At 50.7% G+C, this 20,247-nt stretch overlaps 1 protein-coding gene across 8 annotated transcripts in view; it reads left to right on the top strand.

Moving 5' to 3' along the window:
• The window catches only part of CPNE5 (copine 5), a 108,909-nt gene that overhangs the window by 61,719 nt on the left and 26,943 nt on the right, over positions 1-20,247 (top strand). For 6 of the 8 annotated variants that reach the window (XR_007518247.1, XM_049890996.1, XM_049890975.1 and 3 more), the window contains 4 exons: positions 1,051-1,154; positions 6,511-6,615; positions 17,502-17,543; positions 19,804-19,879. Coding sequence is in view for 5 of the 8 variants with exons in the window: in XM_049890996.1 (XP_049746953.1) it covers positions 1,051-1,154; positions 6,511-6,615; positions 17,502-17,543; positions 19,804-19,879 (327 nt within the window). In the remaining 3 variants the exon portion in view is untranslated. Of the gene's footprint in view, positions 1-1,050; positions 1,155-6,510; positions 6,616-16,937; positions 17,222-17,501; positions 17,544-19,803; positions 19,880-20,247 lie in introns of those variants that run through there. The other 2 variants (XR_007518248.1, XM_049891027.1) reach the window with 2 other exon arrangements.

Below are 20,247 nucleotides of genomic sequence, written 5' to 3'. Positions count from 1 at the left end.
CAGCACATATTTTGGGAGGACACAATTTAATCTGTAACAGTCACCATGTAGATCCTTCATGTTGAAGAGACCATAAGGGGGATGGGTAGAGAAGAGGATGTGGGGGTACCTCTCTGCCCAGTGCCTTGTGAGTCCCATCGAGCTGAGGAGTTGGGGGGCCATGTAAGGGGAGGTGTCCAGTGATCTTCACCAAGGTCTGGAGACCTTCTTCAAATTCTTGGACTATGTGTTGGGTCAGCTAAGGCAGTGAACTGCCAACAGGTCTGGGTAGTCAGAGACCCCAGGCTCTGATGTCAGCCCTACCTGGTGAACTTGGGGGAGTCACTGCCTGCTCTGAGCCTTAGGCTTCTCAGCTGTAAAATGGGCCATGGTCCATAACTACCTTAGAGGGTTGTAGGGCCTCTCATGAGCTAGTGGTTATGAAAGCAGTCCTTAGACTGGAACATTCTCTAGGAACCACACGATGTCTGAGGGGAGAGGTGGTGTGCATAGAACGAGGGCTTTGAGATTAGCAGACCCCAGCTCAGTGCCCTTGGATTGGTCACTTCTCTGAGCCACTGAGTAAAATAGTTAATGAATTAATGTGTGTTAACATTTTTCCAGTGGTTGCTGCATGCCAGCACTCTGCTGGTCATTTCACACACTTGGTCTCATTTAGTTCTCACAACAACCCTATGAGGAATCAGCCCCATGTTACAGAAGGGGAAACTGGGGCTCCAAGAGGTTACCTAACTTGCCCATGGTCACACAGCTAAAAGTGGCAGAGCCGGGATTCAAACTAGGAGAGTTCGCTCTAGAATCCACTGCTTTACCACCGGACTGCTCTGCTGGACCTACTGGGGAGGGGTGTTTGAGGATGAATTGAGATCACAGAGGTGTTAGCCTGGGGTCTAGCACTTAGTAGGTGCTGAGCAAGTGTAAGAAGCTACCCTTTGAACCAGATCTGGAATTCTCACGTTCCCAGGGTTGTGGGGCTGTTTTTCTCCAGGGATCAGAGCCCTTTCCACCCTTCTCCTGCCTCACACCCCTGTTCTCCCTCCCTTCCTCCAGGACGTCGCTACAATGCAGTTCTGTGCCAACAAGCTGGACAAGAAAGATTTCTTTGGGAAATCGGACCCTTTCTTGGTGTTTTACAGAAGCAACGAGGATGGAACGTGAGTTTTCTGGCAACACTTTGTGCCTTGTGCTTTTCCTGCCCACTTCTGGGGTGAGAGGTGGAAAAGCTCATGGTAACTACTAGGCATATCTCCTCTGCCCTCCCCCCTCCCCGGGAGCTCCTGCTTTAGAAAGGACAGGGGCTCTGGGTGGAAGTTAGGGGGCTCCTGGCTAGTGTCCTGCCCATACGGATGGTGCAACAATACTATTCTGATGCCCAAGAGGTTCTCAACAATGGTGAGTGCCAGGTATGCAGAAGTGGGGAGAGCAGTAAAAACAGGGCCAGGGCTGGGAATGACGGGGAGACTCCCTGACAGTCCCCTCATTCTTCCACACATGTCAGTCCACGTCTCCAAGCCCAGTCTCCTCTGAACGAACACCCACTACAGCACAAAGAGTACAGCAAACTTGGACCCCTACCTCTGCCTGGTTCTAACTCTGCCGTAGGGTTCATTCAAAACTCATGATGTCTTTGAAGCCCTGTGTCCTCCCCTCCCCCCTCCTCATCTGGAAGCTACCCACAACGTGGTGAAAACACATACAACAAGGGGGCAAATGTAGGTCAGGAAAACACAGTGGGGCCAGATTCTGGGTTGAGGGTCAGGGGACCAGGTCTTCCCTACCCACTCACTGTGTGACCCCAGGCAAGTTTGCCCCCTCTCGGGGCCTGTTTTCTCATCTGTAAAATGAACCAGCGGATTAGGCGGCCTCCATGGTCTCTTTAAGCGCCTCAGTTCTGGGAGGCCGTGGCCACTAAAGCTGGGATGCTGCAGAACAAGGACGCGATGGGGCCAGGGAGGTTAATTAGAGAAACGCTGCTGAGAAGGGGAACTTGGAAGCAGGTTTTGCAGGAGGGGAAGAAAATGGGTCCACTGGGGAGGAGCAGGGAAGAGGAACACAGGCTGGAGACACGGTCTGTGCAAAGCAAGTGTGCCCTGAGCAGAGGGTAGAAAGGCTTCACCAAGTTCCCCATGGGTTCTGAATTTCTGTGTGTGTGTGTGTGTGTGTGTGTGTGTTGGGGGTGCAGAGAAGCAACGCTTCAAGGGAAAACTGATTTTTAAACCTGAACGTACAAAACAGGGAAATTAGGTATAATCATTTGCATAACAAAGGGATTCTTCGTCTCATCAAAGGACTCCCAGCAGGTTTTCTTTAAATAATTCTTGTTGACTTTGACTTGACTTGTAGGGGGAAGGAAAAGGCCGTAGTCTTGTTCTGGGTGCCCACAGAAATGTCCACACTCTTGCGGAGAGGCAGAGCGGGAGGGCCAGGCTTGTTTCAGGGGTGAAGGCCCTGCTGGCCTGGAGAGGGGAAGTGATGTTTGGAGCTGGAGGGGGGTGCATTGCAAACTGTGTTTGGGAAGGATTGTTCCAGCAGCGAGATGTGTAGGATGGATGGGGAGGGGGCGGGGAAGAGGGAGAGGCTCGTGACTGACACAGTGAATAGGTAGGAGGTGCTGAGAGCACCCAGGCGAGCTGTGCTGTGGAAGTACAGGGGAAGGAATGGGGAGGGGAGGGCGGGGGCAAAAGGACAGTATGAGACCTCGCCAGGTGGAACTTGGGTGGTGGAAAGAGCTCGGAGAAGTCACAGCCCCGTTTCCAGTGATAGAGCCCTGGGAACCTGGAGCGTGGAAAATGGCAAAGAGCTGGTCACATGGGGGGAGGGGGTGATGGGAGTTGATTTGGGGGCAAGTTTCAGTTGAAGCTCTGGGCTGAGCCTCCCCAGGAGGTAATCAAGGGCAGCTGGAGAAACCTATAGGGAGCCAGCCAAGAGATGGGCCCCTACACAGGGACTGTCAAGTTGAATCGGCAGGTGCCCGGGTCAGAGGGTGAACTGGTGAGAACAGGATAGTCAGGAGAGTGGAAGGTTTGAGGAGCCCCCAGAGTGAAACGTCACACTAGCCAGGGGAGGAGGGAAAAGGAAAGGAAGCATCTAGGAAGCACCTACTGTGTGCCTGACGCTGCTCCTACCGCATCTTACTTCATCTTAATAGCTCACCTGGGAGTTAGAAAGTGATATTGAAGACCATGGGCTCTGCAGGCTGCCTGCTGGGTCCTGGCTATGTGCTGCCAATCGTTAGTTGTGTAACTTCAGACGTGGTGCAAACAGTTAAGCATTCGGCTGCTAACCAGAAGGTTGGCAGTTTGAATCTACCCAGCAGACCTTTGGGAGAAAGACCTGATGATCTGCTCCTATAAAGATTAAACCAAAAAACCAGACCCATTGACAATGAGTTGATTCCACCTCATAGCGACCCTATAGGACAGAGTAGAACTGCCCCTGAAGGTTTCCAAGACTGTAATCTTAACGGAAGCAGACTGTCACATCTTTCTCCTGAGGAGCAGCTGGTGGGTTCGGACTGCCGACCTTTCGGTTAGCAGCCAAGTGCTGAACCACTGTGCCATCAGGGCTCCATCTGTGAAGGTTATAGCCTAGAAAACCCTATGGGGCGTTCTACTCTGTCACATGGGGTCCCAGTCCCCATGAGTCAGAATCAACTCAACAGCACACAACAACTTTAGACAAGCCTCTAACCCAATAGAACTTTCTGGGATGATGGAAGGAAATGTTCTGTATCTCACTGTCCAGTATTGCAGCCACTGGCCACATGTGGCTGTTGAGTACTTGAAATGGGGCTAGTATAACCACAGAACTGAATTTTCAATTGTATTTCATTTAAATTTAGTTAGTGACATGTGGCTAGTGGCTATCATTTTGGACAGGGCAGCTATAACCTCTGTGTGCCTCGGTTACCTTGTATGTGCAATGAGGATACTCATAGCACCTTTCCCACAGGGTTGCTTCAGGGATTCAATGAGTTATTATGTGTAGTTAGAACAGCGCCTGGCATTGCAAGCTGTGGTTATTATCCCCATTTTACAAACGAGGGGGAAGCTCAGAGAGTCAAAGTTACTAGCCCAAGGCTGCAAGCTAGTAAGTTGTGGTGCTGGAACTGGAGACCACATCTGTCTGATTACACTGGGTAAGGCTCTCGACACCCACGCTCTGAGTAGGTCTCTAACTGAGTTGAGTGGTTAAACAACAGTAGGGACCATTTGGGGACACAGAGGGGGGGCTGGCCCACTATGGCAAGTGCAACAGGGGAATCAAGGGAAGGGAGAGGCCCATGATTTGGTGTTGGGGCTTAAAACAGTTTTGAGCAAGGGTCCGAAGCAGAAAGCAGACTGCAACGGGATCAAGGTAGGAACAAGTAGAGAGGAAACTGGGTTAATAGCTTAGGAGACCTAGGTAAGCAGTTTGACTGCCACGGGAAAGGAAAGAGAGAAGTCAGAGGTTCTGAAGAGATGGGGATGCTGAGGAGGTCTTTGGAAGGTCTGTGTGGTGTCCTGGGTGGGAGGTCTTTGGAAGGTCTGTATGGTGTTGTGGGGTGGGAGATCTTTGGAGGATCTGGTGGTGTTCTAGGTGGGAGGTCTTTGGAAGGTCTGTGTGGTGTTCTGGCTGGGAGGTCTTTGGAAGGTCTGTATGGTGTTGTGGGGTGGGAGATCTTTGGAAGATCTGGTGGTGTTCTAGGTGGGAGGTCTTTGGAACATCTATGTGGTGTTCTGGCTGGGAGGTCTTTGAAAGGTCTGTGTGATGTTCCTGGGTGGGAGGTCTTTGAAAGGTCTGTGTGGTGTTCCGGAGTGGGAGGTCTTTGGAAGGCCTCTGTGGTGTTCCAGGGTGGGAGGTCTTTGGAAGATATGTGTGGTATTCCAGGTGGGAGGTCTTTGGAAGGTCTGTGTGGTATTCTACGTGGGAAGTCTTTGGAAGATCTGTGTGGTGTTTCGGGATGGGACGTCTTTGGAGCCTGGTTATGACTTCTACCCAATATGACCCTCCCTTCACATCCCAGTCGCTGCTCCTTATTCTCCCTACTGCCAAACTCACCCCTCTCAGTCTCCTCTTCCTGCCCTCCCTTCCTACCCCAACTGTGGGCAGCAGCGGCCTCTCCTTTTCCCCACCCCCATTTCTGTCCTCGTCACCAGCTCTGGGGTGTGTGTGTGGGGCCTCCCACATGTATCTCCACGCTCCAGTGAGTGGATGAGAAGGTGCAGAGAAGAGAAACGCTGAGCCACGGTGATAGCAATGACATTTTGACTCAAAAATTGCCAGAGAAGAAATGGTGCAGGCTATGTAGGCACAGGCAGAGCCCAGGCACTTACCTGGGTGACCTTTCCAAGACAGGCACGTAGCCAGGGCAGATTTGGGAGAGTCTCAGGGAGACAGCTCCCTTGTCTCCAGCTCAGCTCTGGTGCCTGGCTGCCCTCCATGTGGCAGGGCAAGCTTTCAGGATGGGACTAGCTAGGCACAGTGTGGGTAGGGGTGCTGGATTGGGGTCCAGCTGGGAAAAGCAAATTCTATACTTTTAGTTTGCAAAGCAAGTTCATGGATTCAGACTGGAAGAGCTGAAAGGGTCTTAGAGATCATCTAAGACAAGAGCTTTAATTGGGGGACTGAGCACCCCTTGGAAAAGCCCATGAAAGCTATGGAAATTCTCCGCTGAGAAATACATTTGCTCATTGATTCATTGAAAAAATATTTGTTGAATACCTATTAAGTGCCAGGCATTGTTCTAGGCATCAGGGATATACTAGTGATGAGACAAAACAAAACAAAACTTTCTGCCCTTATGGAATTTACATTTTAGTGACAGACTATAAACATAATAAATAAGGAACAAATAGATTATGTCAAAATGTCAAATGGTGACAAGTGAAATGGAAAGAAAGGTATGGAAGGGGACTAGGGGTGTCAGAGTCAGAGGATCAGGAGGTTGTAAATTTTAGGGATGGTAGCCAGGGGAGGTCTTACTGAGATGACATTTGAGTAAAGACCTAAAGGAGGTGAGGGGTAAGCCATGAAGATGGAGATCTGGCAAGAGAATGTTCCAGACAGGGGAAGGAGCAAGCACACATTACTCATACCCCCAATTTCACCTATGATTTCAGAGGCTCATAGACCCCTTACAGTCCATTCACAGGTCCTTCCATGGGTCTCAGGTGCAGAACCTCTGATAGTGGCCAACTCCCTGGGTTTACAGGTAAGGAAGTGGAGGCCCAGAGAGGGAAGGGCTTGCTTATGGTCGCACAGCGTGTTGACCCCAGAGCTGGGGCTAGACCTAGATCTCCCAGCACTCATCCCAGGGCTTATCCCATCAGTCCAGGTCTCCACCTGGTGTAGGAATGCTCCCTGCAGCATCACCAGGAAATGGCCATCTAATTTATGCCTGGATGCTGCCAGCTATGGGCAGTTTATTACCTATGAAACCATAGTTTCCATTATTCGGCTCCTCTACTAACCTGGATTCTACCTCCCTCAGGCTCAGGCCTGACAGCCTTTCCCTCTCTTCTTCTCCAGGTTCACCATTTGCCACAAGACCGAGGTCATGAAGAACACCCTAAACCCAGTCTGGCAAACTTTCTCCATTCCCGTGAGAGCCCTCTGCAATGGGGACTATGACCGGTGAGATGGGAAACTGCCCTGTCCTTTGCTTCCTCACACCCCTGTGCCATCCTCAAGCCTGGGGGCAGTCCCATTAACATGAATGGTGCTTCCTGAACTTGTCAATGGGTGGCCCTGCACAGGGATGGGACTTGGTGAGCTCTGTCCCCCCACCTCCCACCACCTCACCAGGTAGCTTCTGCCTCTTCATATCCTCACGCCCTCCCCTCATGGCCTCCCCTCACACCTCCCTCTTCCCTGTCTGGCATTCTCACTGGTGAGAAACTCCCAAGACTGGGGTTGGGAATGTGCCTGGGACTCCTGGAAAGCCCAGATGTGGGTCCCCAGGTGCTCTGGCCTGGAGCTCAGCAGCCTGTCTTTTTATTGTTCCCAGTGGAAGGACAGGTGGGGGGTGGGGGAGGCTCTAGATGCAGGCAGAAGCAACTGGGCCGCCATCAGTCTCTACTCCTGACAGATGGACTCTGGGGAGTTAGAATCCCAGGGATATTCTCTGCCAGCCAAGGTGCTATAAATGGGGGGCGAGGGGCTGGGGTGAGAAGAACAGTGGCATTTTTTGATGCAACATAGACTACTCTTGTTACACATTAGCTATCATCTTCATCATCATCATCGCTACATAGTTCTATACTAGTGTTGAGCATAGATACCAGATACCTGGTTTCTAATCGTGGCTCTGTGACTAAAAAGCACCATCAACCTGGGCCAACTTTGACCGGTCTGAGTCTCAGTTTCCCTATCTGTAACGTGAGTATTAAAGTGTCTGCCTACCTCATAGGGCTGCTTTGAAGCTTGCGTGGCACAACCTACATAAGAGTACTAGAGTCAGCACTTAGCCCTCTAATATCCCTGCTATGTGCCAGGCACCATGGTAGAGGCTGGGAAATCAGCAGTGAACAAAACACACAACCACCACCCTTTACCCAACCCCTGGAGTTGACAGGCTTGTGGGGGAAGCAGACATTAATTAAATGTATAATTTTAACACAAGGAAATGTATAATTACAAATTGTGGTAAGTGCCGGGAGAGAGGAGGCCACACGTTAAGATGGGAACTGGAAGATGGCAATGGTCTGGATTAAGTCACGAAAACCCATCCTGGTTTCCTGGAGATGGCCGCAGCTCAGGTGGGTGAGCTCTCAGGAACCCACTGGCAGGGCTGCCCAGGCAGCAGAAGCTACCCCATACCTTAGGGAAGCTGGACCTCTACTGGCCACTCCGAAAGGGAACACTGGGGCCTCAAAACAGACACCTCGGGGTGCTCTGGCTGGTGGAATTGCCATGGGCTCCGTAGAACCTTGTCCACAGTAGTCACTGACAAGGTATGTGTGGAGGTGGAGGAGGTGGTGGGCAAAGTGATGGCCTCCCTCTGTTTGCTGCCAAGGAAGCCCTCAGGCTGCCCTCACAGGTTGCTGATGTCAGAGATGAGGTAGCTCCTCTTCCTGCCTCTTGGCAGGGGCAGAAAAGCCACAATCTGTTCTGCTGGTGGTCCTCTAGCACCTACGATGTGCTTGGTAGTGTGACTTCAGCTGAACAGCGTTCAAGGGAGCCCGCATACATATTTGCACTCTCAGGAAGCTTATAGTGTGGCCTCAGGAGCCCAGCTCTGTGCACATGCATTTTAAAAACCCATTGCCCTGGCGTCGATTCTGACTCACAGGCAGCCTATAGGACAGAGTAGAACCGCCCCATAGAGTTTCCAAGGAGCGCCCGGTGGATTCACACTGCTGACCTTTTGGTTAGCAGCCATAGCTCTTAACCACTGCACCACCAGGGTTTCCAGATGCATTTTAGAGAGCTAAAAACTGTGCAGAAGGAGACTGCAGACAACCTTAAGCATCCAGACCCATGTTACATGTCCGGCTGGGTCTTGGAGCTTCTGGAGCTGGGAGGTGGGGGGAATGGGAAGACAGTCTGGTCAGAGCAGTAGGGCCTAAAGGAGGCTCAGAGAAGACTGGAAGGTGGAACGGGAGGACTTCCTGGGGGTAGGGGTGTGGGAAGAGCGGGCAGGATGGAGAGGAAGGGAGAGCGTGACAATTAAAATCCCATGAGGTGAAAGCAATTGGAGGCCCCAGCCCTGCTGCCGCAACTTTACTGGGAGCCCAGCTGGCCCCCACAAACCTGCATCCCGAGGGAGGGCTCCCAAGGCTTCAGAGCCCAGGCTTGTCAGGGATGGTGAGCGGGCAGCGGTTCTCAGAGGTCTGGGCACACTGTCCTGCCATTGGAGGAGGGGAGAGTGCAGGGAGGAGGAAAAGGCCAGGCAGGCGCCCCTCCCCCTCCCAGGCTGCGCCCCCAGCCTGGGCTCCCACCACTGTGTCAGGGCAGCTCGGCCCTTCTCCGAGGCTGGGAACAGATTGACTGTGACATGACTGACAGAGGTGTTAATCGAAGGGGCTGGGCATGTCACACCGACCCCGGCTGAGCTCTAACATAACCGGCATACCCCAGCAGCCACTCAGGAGGTGCTGGCATCGGAGGCCCTCCCAGGACCCAGAGGGTATAAAAAAAAAAAAAAAAATTTTTTTTTTGGAAAACGAGACCATTATTCCTCTCCTTCTCAGGCACCCCCTGGAGCCTCACAGAACACACTCTGTAATCCAACAGCCACGTCTCCAAAGCCAACCAGGCATCAGACATTTTAATTTGGGGCCCTGTATTTCCCTTTGCAAAGCCAGGGAAAGCTATGGAAACTCTCCCCTGAGAAATACATTTATTCATTGGTTCATTCAAAAAAATACTTACTGAACACCTACTAAGTGCCAGACATGTTCTAGGCACCAGGGATATACCACTGGTCAAAAAAAGACAAAAATCTCTGCCCTTTTGGGGCTTACATTTTAGTGAAGAACCCATAAACATAATAAATAAGGGAAAAAATAGATTATTTTTCCCAAGCCTCCTTTTTAGGTTGTTTCCAGGCTGGTGGGGGAGATGGACAAGTGATAATAATAACAAAGGCTTATACAGGCCCTACTCTGAGTGTTTTACTATATTAACTAATTTAATCCTTCCAACAATTAGTAGCTCCTATGATGGAGGTGGTCAGAAGAAAGGCCTGGCAGTCTACTTCCAAAAAATCAGCCATTGAAAACCCTATGGAGCACAGTTCTACTCTGACATACAGGGTCACCATGAGTTGGGATCAACGGAATGGCAACTGGTTTGAGTTTTGGTTTGGGTATGTAGGAGGTGGAGTCCCTGGAGGGTGCAAGTGGTTAACATGCCTTGCTCCTAACTAAAAGGTTGGGTGTACGGGTCCATCCAGAGGGGCCTTGGAAGAAAGGCCTAGAGATCTACTTCCAAAAAAGTCAGCCATTGAAAACCCTATGGAGCATAGGTCTACCCTGATGCGCCCAGAGGCTCTATGAGTCAGAATTGACTTGATGGTAATTAGAAAGAATGGAAAGAAATGAAGGAGGTACTGATCCGAAAAAGGCAAACTCGTTGCTGTTGAGTCGATTCCAACTCATGGCAACCCCATGTGTTACAGAGTAGAGCTGCTCTATTAGGATTTCTTGGCTGTAATCTTTATGGAAGTAGATCACCAGACCTCTCTTCTGTGGCGCTGCTGGGTGGGCTCAAACCACCAACTTTAAGTTAGTAGTCAAAAGCAAACCATTTGTACCACCCAGGGACCATGGAGGTACTAATAAACCCAAAAAAACCAAACCCATTGCCGTCAAGTCAATTCCTGCTCATAGTGACCCAACAGGACAGAGTAGAACTGCCCCATAGAGTTTCCAAGGAGCGCCAGGTAGCACTTAATCACTACACCACCAGTGTTTCCACATTTTACAGGTAGGGAAACTGAGGCCCAGAGATATTAAGTAACTGTTTGGTGTTACTGCCAGCAAGTGGTAGAACCGGGATTTGAACCTAGGCAGCCTGGCTCTAAAATCTGCCCTTAACTCTTACACTCTGCTGTCAAGATGTGGTGAGACACGATGTGATGGGAGTGGGGTGTATCTGAAGGAGGGCTCTCTAACGGTGCCTCGCTCAAGGGTGAGAGGCAGACCTGCTCTGCGACTAGAGGTGGGGAAGCCCACCCCGAGTAGGTTTAGTCCTCAAAGTATTGAAGATCCTTCTGCCTTTAACCCCAAGTAATTCAGACGAGAGAGGGAGACAGCATGAAGGAAGACTCAAAAGGCCTTGGCATCTCCTAAATAAGGGAGTGAAAGAGACATAGAGATAACCATGGTTTGGAGCTTGGGGGGACAGGAGAAGGTGGTGTCATCCACAGAAATGGGAGGTGTGACGGGGGAGTGGAATTTTCTTTGCTGACACAGATTTGCTTTTATGCCCTTTTCTGTCATAGCCTACGTGCAAGTGAGTTTTTAAAAAACCACCCTTTTCAAGTTATAAAAGTAGCCCCGGAGGTGCAATGGTTAAGCACTCAACTGCTAACTGAAAGGTTGGCGGCTCAAACCTACCCAGTGGTTCTTCTGGAGAAAGACCTGGCAACCTGCTCCCATAGAGATGACGGCCTAGAAAACCCTATGGGTTTTTATACTGTTTTTATATGATAAGCTCAGCTCCACACACCCATGGATCAAAAACAGCGCTTGGCTTCTGGCGTGGGGCAGGTGAGCTGACTTGAGAGCCTGTGTATTCTGTCCTGTAGGCTTGACGGCACACACAACCCCAACAAGTTATAAAAGTTATGTCTGTGGTTGAAAATGAGGAGCTGTCGTTGACAGGGTCCAGGAGAAGAGAGGTGAAAGATTTAGCCACATGGAGAGTTCAGGGCAGTGGGATAAGCACTGCAATGTTGTGCTAGGGGGCAGGGGGATGGGGGTCTGGGAGTCCCCAGCAGGGCGAGTGAGCAGAGGTCAGGTGCTTGAGGCCCTGGGGTTGAGCCTGGCTTCTGAGGGATGCCCACACATTGGGAGCAAGAGGAAGGAGACAAGGAAGTCAGAGATCTAGGAGGGGGTTGAGAAGAAGACTAGACAGGGAGCCAAGAAAGGATTCAAACAGAAATATCTACCATTTGTGAAAAAGAGGTCGAGGAGGACAAGAACCAGGGATCTGATGAGAAAGGGCAGTTTCCTTGGAATGATGGGAATGGAAACCAGTGAATAGTACTTAAATTACTGAGTAGTTTGGATGAGGCCAAGTTGTGTCCTAATCATTTTAAATACATTATCTTGTTTAAATTTTGGAATTACCTTAGGAGGTGAGTACTGGTGATGTGTCCATTTTACAGATGGGGGAAATCGAGGACCAGAGATTATGTAACTTGCTGGAGGTGAAGAGGCCCAGACCAGAAGTCCCCTCTGGGCTGGCCCTCTGGTTGGAGCCCTCCTACCTTTGCAGTGTCTCTAGTCAAGACAAACCAAACTGAGTGAGTCAGCTGAGCAGAGCTGGAGTCTGAGGAAATGGCATTGGGTCAGAGCCAGCCCAGTGCTCCAGTTGGATAAAGTGGGGGTGATCACAGGAAGCACTTCCTCTGTCTTCGCCAAATCCTCCCTACCCTCTCTTTGAACTTTCTGTGGCTTGAGGATTTGTCCCATTTAAACCAGGTTCCCCCAGGAGAGGCCGCTATCCATCACTCGCAGTTCAATGTTGGATGAGTAGATTTTAAGAGACGGTATTAAGGGCACGGGGTTCTAGAGGATTCCCTAGGAGCTGGGGGCTCTAACATCACCACAACCTTATGCTTCTGCCTGTGCCCTGGAGGAAGGCTTTATAGTCTGTTCTCCTTTACGTTCCACCACATGCTGGACACCCAGGAGGAGGAGGGGTCAGACACAGTACCAGCATTTCACATCCTCCATGAGGCAGGTCTTATCATCCGGGGTTTGCCCCAAGCAGAAGCTGAGGCTCAGAGGAGGTGAAGTCACCGCAGTACAGTGCAGGGTTGCACAGTGGAAGCCAGAGGCTGGGATTTTAGTTCCTTTACCGGCCTTGCCAACCTCACCCCCTTGCCAGGTCAGGCCCTGGCACTCCTCTTCCTCCCTGGATCCTCTCTGAGCATCATTGGACTGACTCAGTCAGTTTAGGGCAAACCCCTCAGGCCTCCAGCCCCTGGGGACTTGGAAGCAGCAGGGAAACGTACCTTCTCCTTGCCAGGGAGAGAGGCTCATTAGGAGGAAGTCCTTGGAGCTCAGGACTGGAAGAACACATAGAGCTGCTTGGTGGGCAGGGAGCATTGCCCAGTGTCTTTGCCAGTGTCCCTCGTCCCTGCTGGCCTGGCGAGGCTCACACAACGCTCAATGGCTCTGTCATTCCAATGCCCACAGACAGTGGCTCCCGGCTCTGAGGCCTGGCCTTGCTCCTGACCAGCTGTGAGACTTGGGGAAAGACACATAACTCTAGGCTTACCATTTGTGGAACAACGGTATTGTTATCTGCGTGGACCACTTCACAAAGTTGTTAGGAGATCTCAGTCAGTCAACAGCACCAACTACATGCTAGGCACTATTCTAGAAACAGAAGCCCTGGTGGCACAGTGGCTAAGTACTAGGCTGCTAACCAAAAAGTTTGTGGTTCAAACCCACTTAAATTACTGAGTAGTTAGGATTAGGCCAAGTTGTGTCCTAATCATTTTAAATACGTTATCTTATTTAATGTATTTATTTTATGTGGCAGTCTGCTTCCATAAAGATTATAGCCTTGGAAACCTTATGGGGCAGTTCTACTCTGTCCTGTAGGGTCACTGTGAGTTGGAATCGACTCGACGGCAATGGGTTTGTGTTTTGGTGGTGATTCTAGAAGCTGGAGATTTAGTAGTGAACAAAACAAGAAAAATTCCTGCCCTCGTAGAGCTGGCATTGTCCAGGCAAATGGAAATTGTTTGGGAGACAGAAGCTTGGACAAAGGAGTTGAGAGTTTTATTTTTTTCTTCCATTAAGTGTTTTTCCATCCCCGCCCCTCCCCTTTCTCGTAACCATCAAAGATTATTTCTTTTTGTATGTAAACCTTTCCATGAATATTTACAGTAGTGGTCTCATACAATATTTGTCCTTTTGTGATTGACTTATTTCACTCAGCATAATGTCCTTCAGAGGCATCTATGTTATGTGACGCTTCACGGATTCATCGTTGTTCTTTAGCGTTGTGTAATACTCCATTGTGTGTTTGTACTACAGCCTGTTCATCCATTCATCTGTTGATGGGCATCTAGGTTGTTTCCATCTTTTTTGCTATTATGAACAATGCTGCAGTGAACAAGGGTGTGCATATGAGGAGTTGAGAGATTTTTTAAAATAATTTTTTAAGTGAAAGTTTACAAATCAAGTCAGTCTCTCATACAAAAACCCACACACACCTTGCTAAACACTCCCAATTACTCTCCCCCTAATGAGACAGTCTGCTCTCTCCCTCCACTCTCTCTTTTCATGTCCATTTCACCAGCTTCTAACCCCCTCCACCCTCTCATCTCCCCACCAGGCAGGAGATGCCAACATAGTCTCAAGTGTCCACCTGATCCAAGAAGCTCACTCCTCACCAGCATCCCTCTCCAACCCATTGTCCAGTCCAATCCATGTCTGAAGAGTTGGCTTTGGGAATGGCTCCTGTCCTGGGGCAACAGAAGGTCTGGGGGCCATGACCACCGGGGTCCTTCCAGTCTCAGTCAAACCATTAAACCTGGTCTTATGAGAATTTGGCGTCTGCATCCCACTGCTCTCCTGCTCCCTCAGGGGTTCTCTGTTGTGTTCCCTGTCAGGGTTGTAGCTGGGCACCATCTAGTTCTTCTGGTCTCAGGATGATGTAGTCGCTGGTTCACGTGGCCCTCTCTGTCAAGGAGTTGAGAGTTTTAGATGGAAGTGGAACACATGTCAAATGCTGATTCTGATTCTCATTGCAACTCCAAAGTGGGTGTGATTATCCCCACTTTACCGAGGACTAAGCAAAGCCTCTGAGAGGTTAAGCCAGCTACTCAGGGCCACACAGCTAGTAACTGGAGGAGCTGGGGTTGCCACCCAGGGCTGCAGTCTTCCCTCTCCACCTCTCTGTCTCTCAGATTAGGGGCTCTGTGTTCTGAACCCTTTTATGCTAAATAAGATGTTCATTTAGTGGGCAGCCAAGGCCTATTTCATTGTCCACATCCAGAAGCCCCTTCTCTTGGGTGCTGTCTTCAGAAGTCACAGTTGGCCGGACATGAGCTTTATTTGGGCCTCTCCTAAGGGTTGGGAGTCAAGACTGGGGGCCAACCAGGCCTGGACAGTGACAGAACTGGAAACACAGTAGCCAAAGCTGTGTCTGGCCTCTCCCTATTGCCTTCCCCTGTCTCTGGGCACTGTTTCTCTCACCCCAAGGCTGGAGGTTGCAGCTTCTGAGCTAATCTGACCCCCAGGCTGCAGCCATCTCTGGACGCTTGATTGAGACTAGCCCCAGTTTGTACACGAGTCTACCACTGAGCAGGTCTCAACCTGGGCTGCTCCTTCAGATCCCTTGGGGGACTGTCGACCATTCCCATGCCCAGGCTAACCCCAGACCAGTTGACCCCTAGTGGGGCCTGGGCGTCAGTCTTTCTAAAGCTCCCCAGGTGATCCCAGTGTGCAATCCAGTTTGAAAACCAGTGCTGTAGTCCAGAGCCATCGTCAGTCCGCCGGTAAGCTTTTCAAAACTACCCATGCCTGAGATCTATCCAGAGCAAGTTGGTCAGGCCCTCTGGCTGTGGAATTTTCAAAAATCTCCCTGGTGATTTCATGGACATCTAGAGCTGTGAGCGTGACTAAGTCACTCCCCTTCCACACCTCTGAGCTTATGGCTCTGACCAATCCAGTCACCTGATGGAGTTAGTAGTTGGAGAGGACATGCCCTGCTGGGGTCTCAGGGCTCTGGGGAAGGACTGGGAGGCAAGTATGAAGGAATTGGGTGACTTCAGCATTTCAGACCAGTGGCTGGAGGCAGGGACAGACTCACCAGCTGTGTGACTGGGCACTCTTAGAGCTTAGTTTCCCCATCTGAAAATGAAGGAGTAGAGATCACCACTCTAGAACATACACAGCAGACTCACTTGAGAAGCCTTTAAAATACAGATCCCTAGACCCTGCCCCAGAGCTACAAAATCAGAATGTGTCAGGGCAGGACCCTGGAGTCTGTGTGTCTGAAAATTTCCCCAGTGATTCTACCAGATGGTCCAGCTTGGATACCATTAAGGTCACTTCTAGCCTTGTCATTCCAGGAATCGAAGATTGCAGGGCCCAGGTCTCCAAGCTCAGGTGTTCTCTGACTTTTTAAGTAAATTTCATATGCAAAACTATCTGAGTGTGGCCAGATGATAAAGTGGAGGGTTGTTGTGTGCTGTTAAGTGGAGTCCAACTCAGAGCAACCCCATGTGACAAGTAGAACTGCCCCATAGGGTTTCCTAGGCTGTAATCTTTACAGGAGCAGATCACCGGGTCTTTCTCTCATGGAGTGGCCGAGGGGGTTCCAACTGCAACCTTTGGTTAGAAGGGAGCACTTAACCTTTATGCCACCAGGTGGAGAGAAGATGGCATCTTTACAGAGAGCCTCCCATGCACCAATGGGTTTTACTGACTTGCCTTTGCAGCTATTCCATGAAGCTGTTATTATCCCCACTTTAGAGATGAGAGTTTGTGGCTCAAAGAGGTTGTGTGACTTCTCTAGGTCCCATAGCAGAGGCCCAGCGTCCAACCCAGGGGCCCTCTAAGTCTAGACCCCAGTGTCTTTCCTACTTACCTAGTTTTTTTTTCCCCTTTCCACTAATTCACCTCAGGGACATAATTTCTTTGTTTTTCATGAGAGTGTAAAGGATTCCTTTAAAGGGTGGACTTCCAGGACCAGACCATTTTACACAAGATTTCATTTACAAAAATCTAGTCTGTGCACAACCTACACCCGACATTCCTTCAATCCAGAACAGATTCTGCCCTGATGTAGAGAATCTGTCTCCCCCACCCCTTACCCAAGAGGCTCATCCGAAGGGAAACAGCGCCTCCTCCTGGGGGCTACAGAACCCCAAGGCCGACTCTTCGAGGCCCGAGGAGAGGGGCCTGTGCCGTGGTCGAGATGATAGGCTGTTAATAGAAGACCAGGCCCAGGCAGCTGCCTCTGTGAGCCCCATTTAGGACTGAAGGCTGGAGACCACCTGCTCTCCAGGCCTGTTCTGCCTCCCCAGCCTCTGACCCTGCAGCAGGACCCTGGAAGCCCCCTGTCCCTGACCATCCCTGGAGGATCCAGCAGCCCTTACCAAGGGTTAACCAGAAACCCTCCACCTCCCTCCTCCCACCTCTTGTCCGCTAGCCTGTTGCCATGGGAACGTGGCTAAAAATAAAAATGTGCTCCCAAAGCCCAGCCCCATGCACAGGAGTCAAAACAAACTAATTAAAGCAACCAGGCTAAAATGTGAAGATAATTACACCCTCACTCAGGAGCCAGTCGTGGGGATGGAAGCGCTGGGCAGGCAACCCCCCACCCAAGAAGCACCTCTGAGCCCATCCCTGAACATTGGGGCTGGCTCCTCCACAGTCCAACCAGGTCCCACCAAGCAGTCTTGTTACCCCTCCCCGGAAGAACCCACCCTGCTTAGGCCCGAGATCTGGGGAGCTCACACTTCCTCTATAATGGCCCACTCCTGAAGAATCCACAAGTATGACTTCATCCTGGGGCCTGTGCCCCACCTGGGATGGCCAAGGAGAAGGTAGGGTGAGAGGAAATCTGAGGCTGTTTTTCCACATCTTCCTTGAAATTCCAGGAAGTCCCTCCATAGCTCTGGGGCTGCCCTGGTCCCTAAGACCTTAGCTAAAAGGCCCCAAGATAGCTCCCCTTGTCTCCCGGGCTACCTACCTCGCTATTTAGGGCCCTGTAGCCTGGAGGGTGACCCCTCACCCTCTCTGGTCTGGGGGCATCAGGAGAGCCCTGTCCTCAGGCCACTTGGGTCTGGGTCAGGCTTATCCCATGATGGGCCCTTTGCCTTACAGGACCATCAAGGTGGAGGTGTACGACTGGGATCGAGATGGCAGGTAAGCTGGTAGGAGGGCACAGGTGAGCAGTGATAGAGGCAGCCCTGGGGAGGGAGGTTGGGCCGTGCCCACACAAGGGGAGAGCTGTGCCCAGGCCCCACCATGGCAGCTCTGGGGGTGGGAGAGCCTGGGCTATCCTGCGGGAGGTCCGCTGCCTTGGAACCCAACCAGCTGCACTAAGCACAAAGTAGTCTCCTTCCTGCAGGGTATGGTGCAAAGGGCATAAGAGGCCTTCTGGCCCCAAATCACTGCCAAGTGGCCGGTCAGTGCCTGAAATCTCCCCAGCTTTGGCAGAACTTAGAATTTTCTGAAATGCACATGTTCTACAGGACAGATAGTGATGACCCCTGAGCATTCACGGACACATTCTCCATGTGAGACCTTGAACTAAGCATTGTGGGGGCGCCAAGATGCAAAAGATGAGCTCAGCTCTCCAGTGGGGAGGCCCATCATACGCATAGCCCTCCTTTTGTCAGAGGTGCTGTTTGCAGGAGCAAGGACCAAGGGACCAGGTCATGGGAGGGGAAGCTTTGATGCACAAGAATGGGCTCCCAGGAGTCATCGGCAGTGCCCGAGTAGGGCTGTGCTTGGGGGCGGGGGCAGGGAGGGTATTCCCACTTAGGGTCTTTGGGAGGCCAGTGCCTTCCCTTTCTATGGATCTGAGTGCCCCCAAGGAGCCAATGTTCTGGAAATTCATAGATAAGGACAAGAAGAGGCTCTCACAGCTATAATCTGAAACTCTTGTTGACTCCTACTTGTCCACTGAACCAAATCTAAGTATGTCATTCTGACATTGTGTGGCACCACCAGGGGTGGCCCTATAATCTCCATTGGTATCTCCCAAGTCTGTGATGTGGACCGTGATGTTGTCTCAGTCTTATGTAAAGGGCTTTCTTAAATAATGCAGCTTGAACTTAAATCCCCAAGCCCCCTTCTAAGGAGCTTGCTTTCCCTAAGACCTTCCTATGGAGAAACTCTAATGCCAACACTACCTTCAGTCCCTCCCTTCTTCCTTCCTTCTGTTCCTTCCTCCTTATCTCCTCTCCTCTAACTACCTCACAGCCGGGCAGGTCAGCTGGATGTTTCCATCCATGATTTGCCTTTTCTTACCCTGGAGTTGCCCATACTTCTTTACCTGGAATATTCTCCTTTTCCATGTCAACTGCAGGCTGCTGTCACGTGCCACTGGGTCCTGGCCTCAAGGAGCTCACAGCCTGAAGGCTGAGAGCTATAAACAAGCTGTCAAAATACAGAGTGGGCTCAAGGCAGAGAAGGTCCTGGGGACACCTTCTGGGTATCACTCTCCAGCAGGTCGCCCCAGGCCAGGACGTTGAGTGCTGTTGTAACCGCTGCCCTCTAACAGGGACAGCGGAGGTTAGGAGGGAGCTGACCACGGGGTAAATACTGGGAGTTCTGCTTTGTTTAGTTTTTGCTGCATTTGCAAAAACACAGTGTGTGGGGGCAGAGCCTCAGAAGTTGTGGGCACCACAGAAAACACCCCCTGCTGCTGGGGTGGACAAAGCTCTAATTGTCTTTTTACAAGCTGTTATTGGACAAATGTCAAATATACCAAAAAGTAGAGAGAAGAGTTTAATGGGTGCCTGGAATTAACTATTGTTAAATTTTGCCATTCTTGGTTTGTACATGTTTTGCCGACATAATTACAGACATCATGGCGATGTGTTTTAAGTATTTTCAGTATTTTATTGAGCATGTCTAAAAGATGAGGACATTTTTCTGCATAATCAAAAATACCATTATCATACCTGATACACTGAACAATACTTCTTGACTACTATCTAATATGTATTTCACATTCAAATTTCCCCAGTTGTCCTCAAAATACCTCTTATTTCTGGTTTGTTCAAACCAGAATCCAAATAGGAGCCTTGCATTGCGTTTGGTGGCTATGTTCTATACAAACTTCAGATTGCTGTGTGAGACTTTTTCCTGACTCCTGCCAGCCTTGGGGTCTGTCCGTCCCAGGAACCTCTTGGTTCTCTCTTCTCCATCTAAAAGTGTCCATCCAGGGTCTCATTCCTCCAGGGCGCCTTTGCTGGGTGACCATTGGGTTTTTTGCTCCATGGGTAATATTAGACTCACTTCCCAGGGACCCAGCCTCTCTGCTGGCAGGTGTCCCTGGGACAAAGGCCCAGGAGGAATTGGGAACCAGGGGAAGGGGTGTGTGAGAGGTGGGAGGATGGGCAGAGGTGGAGCCCAGTCTGGGCCTTGAGATCTCAGCAGCAGCCTTCCCTTGCAGCCATGACTTCATTGGGGAATTCACCACCAGCTACCGGGAGCTGGCCCGAGGGCAGAGCCAATTCAACATCTACGAGGTGAGGCTGCCCCCGGAAGTCTGGGGTTTGCTCTGATGACCTTAAATAGCTCCCAGGCATTGAGGACTACAGTGAGCTAGGCACTGGGCTGGGGCTTTGTGTTTTCGCCAGTGAGGTGGGTGTCAGTGTCCCATTTTACAGTGAAGGAGACTGAGTCTGAGAAGTTAGGGAACTTGCCTAAAGTCATGTCGTTCAGTAAGTGGCAGAATCAAGAGGCAAACCACCCAGACTCGTCTGACTCCAAATCAGTGAGTTACAGTACTCAGCTAAAGAGCAGGTCTGCTGAGAGAGAAAGAAGAAAGAGAACAGGGGTGGGATGGGGGACACTATGAGAAGAAGGTTCCAGGCCTGGGACCCAAATCCTGAGT

This window comes from Elephas maximus, chromosome 1 (assembly GCF_024166365.1).
Source record: "Elephas maximus indicus isolate mEleMax1 chromosome 1, mEleMax1 primary haplotype, whole genome shotgun sequence".
In the NCBI taxonomy this organism is placed as follows: Eukaryota; Metazoa; Chordata; class Mammalia; order Proboscidea; family Elephantidae; genus Elephas; species Elephas maximus.
This window is presented reverse-complemented; position numbering and strand designations above follow the sequence as displayed.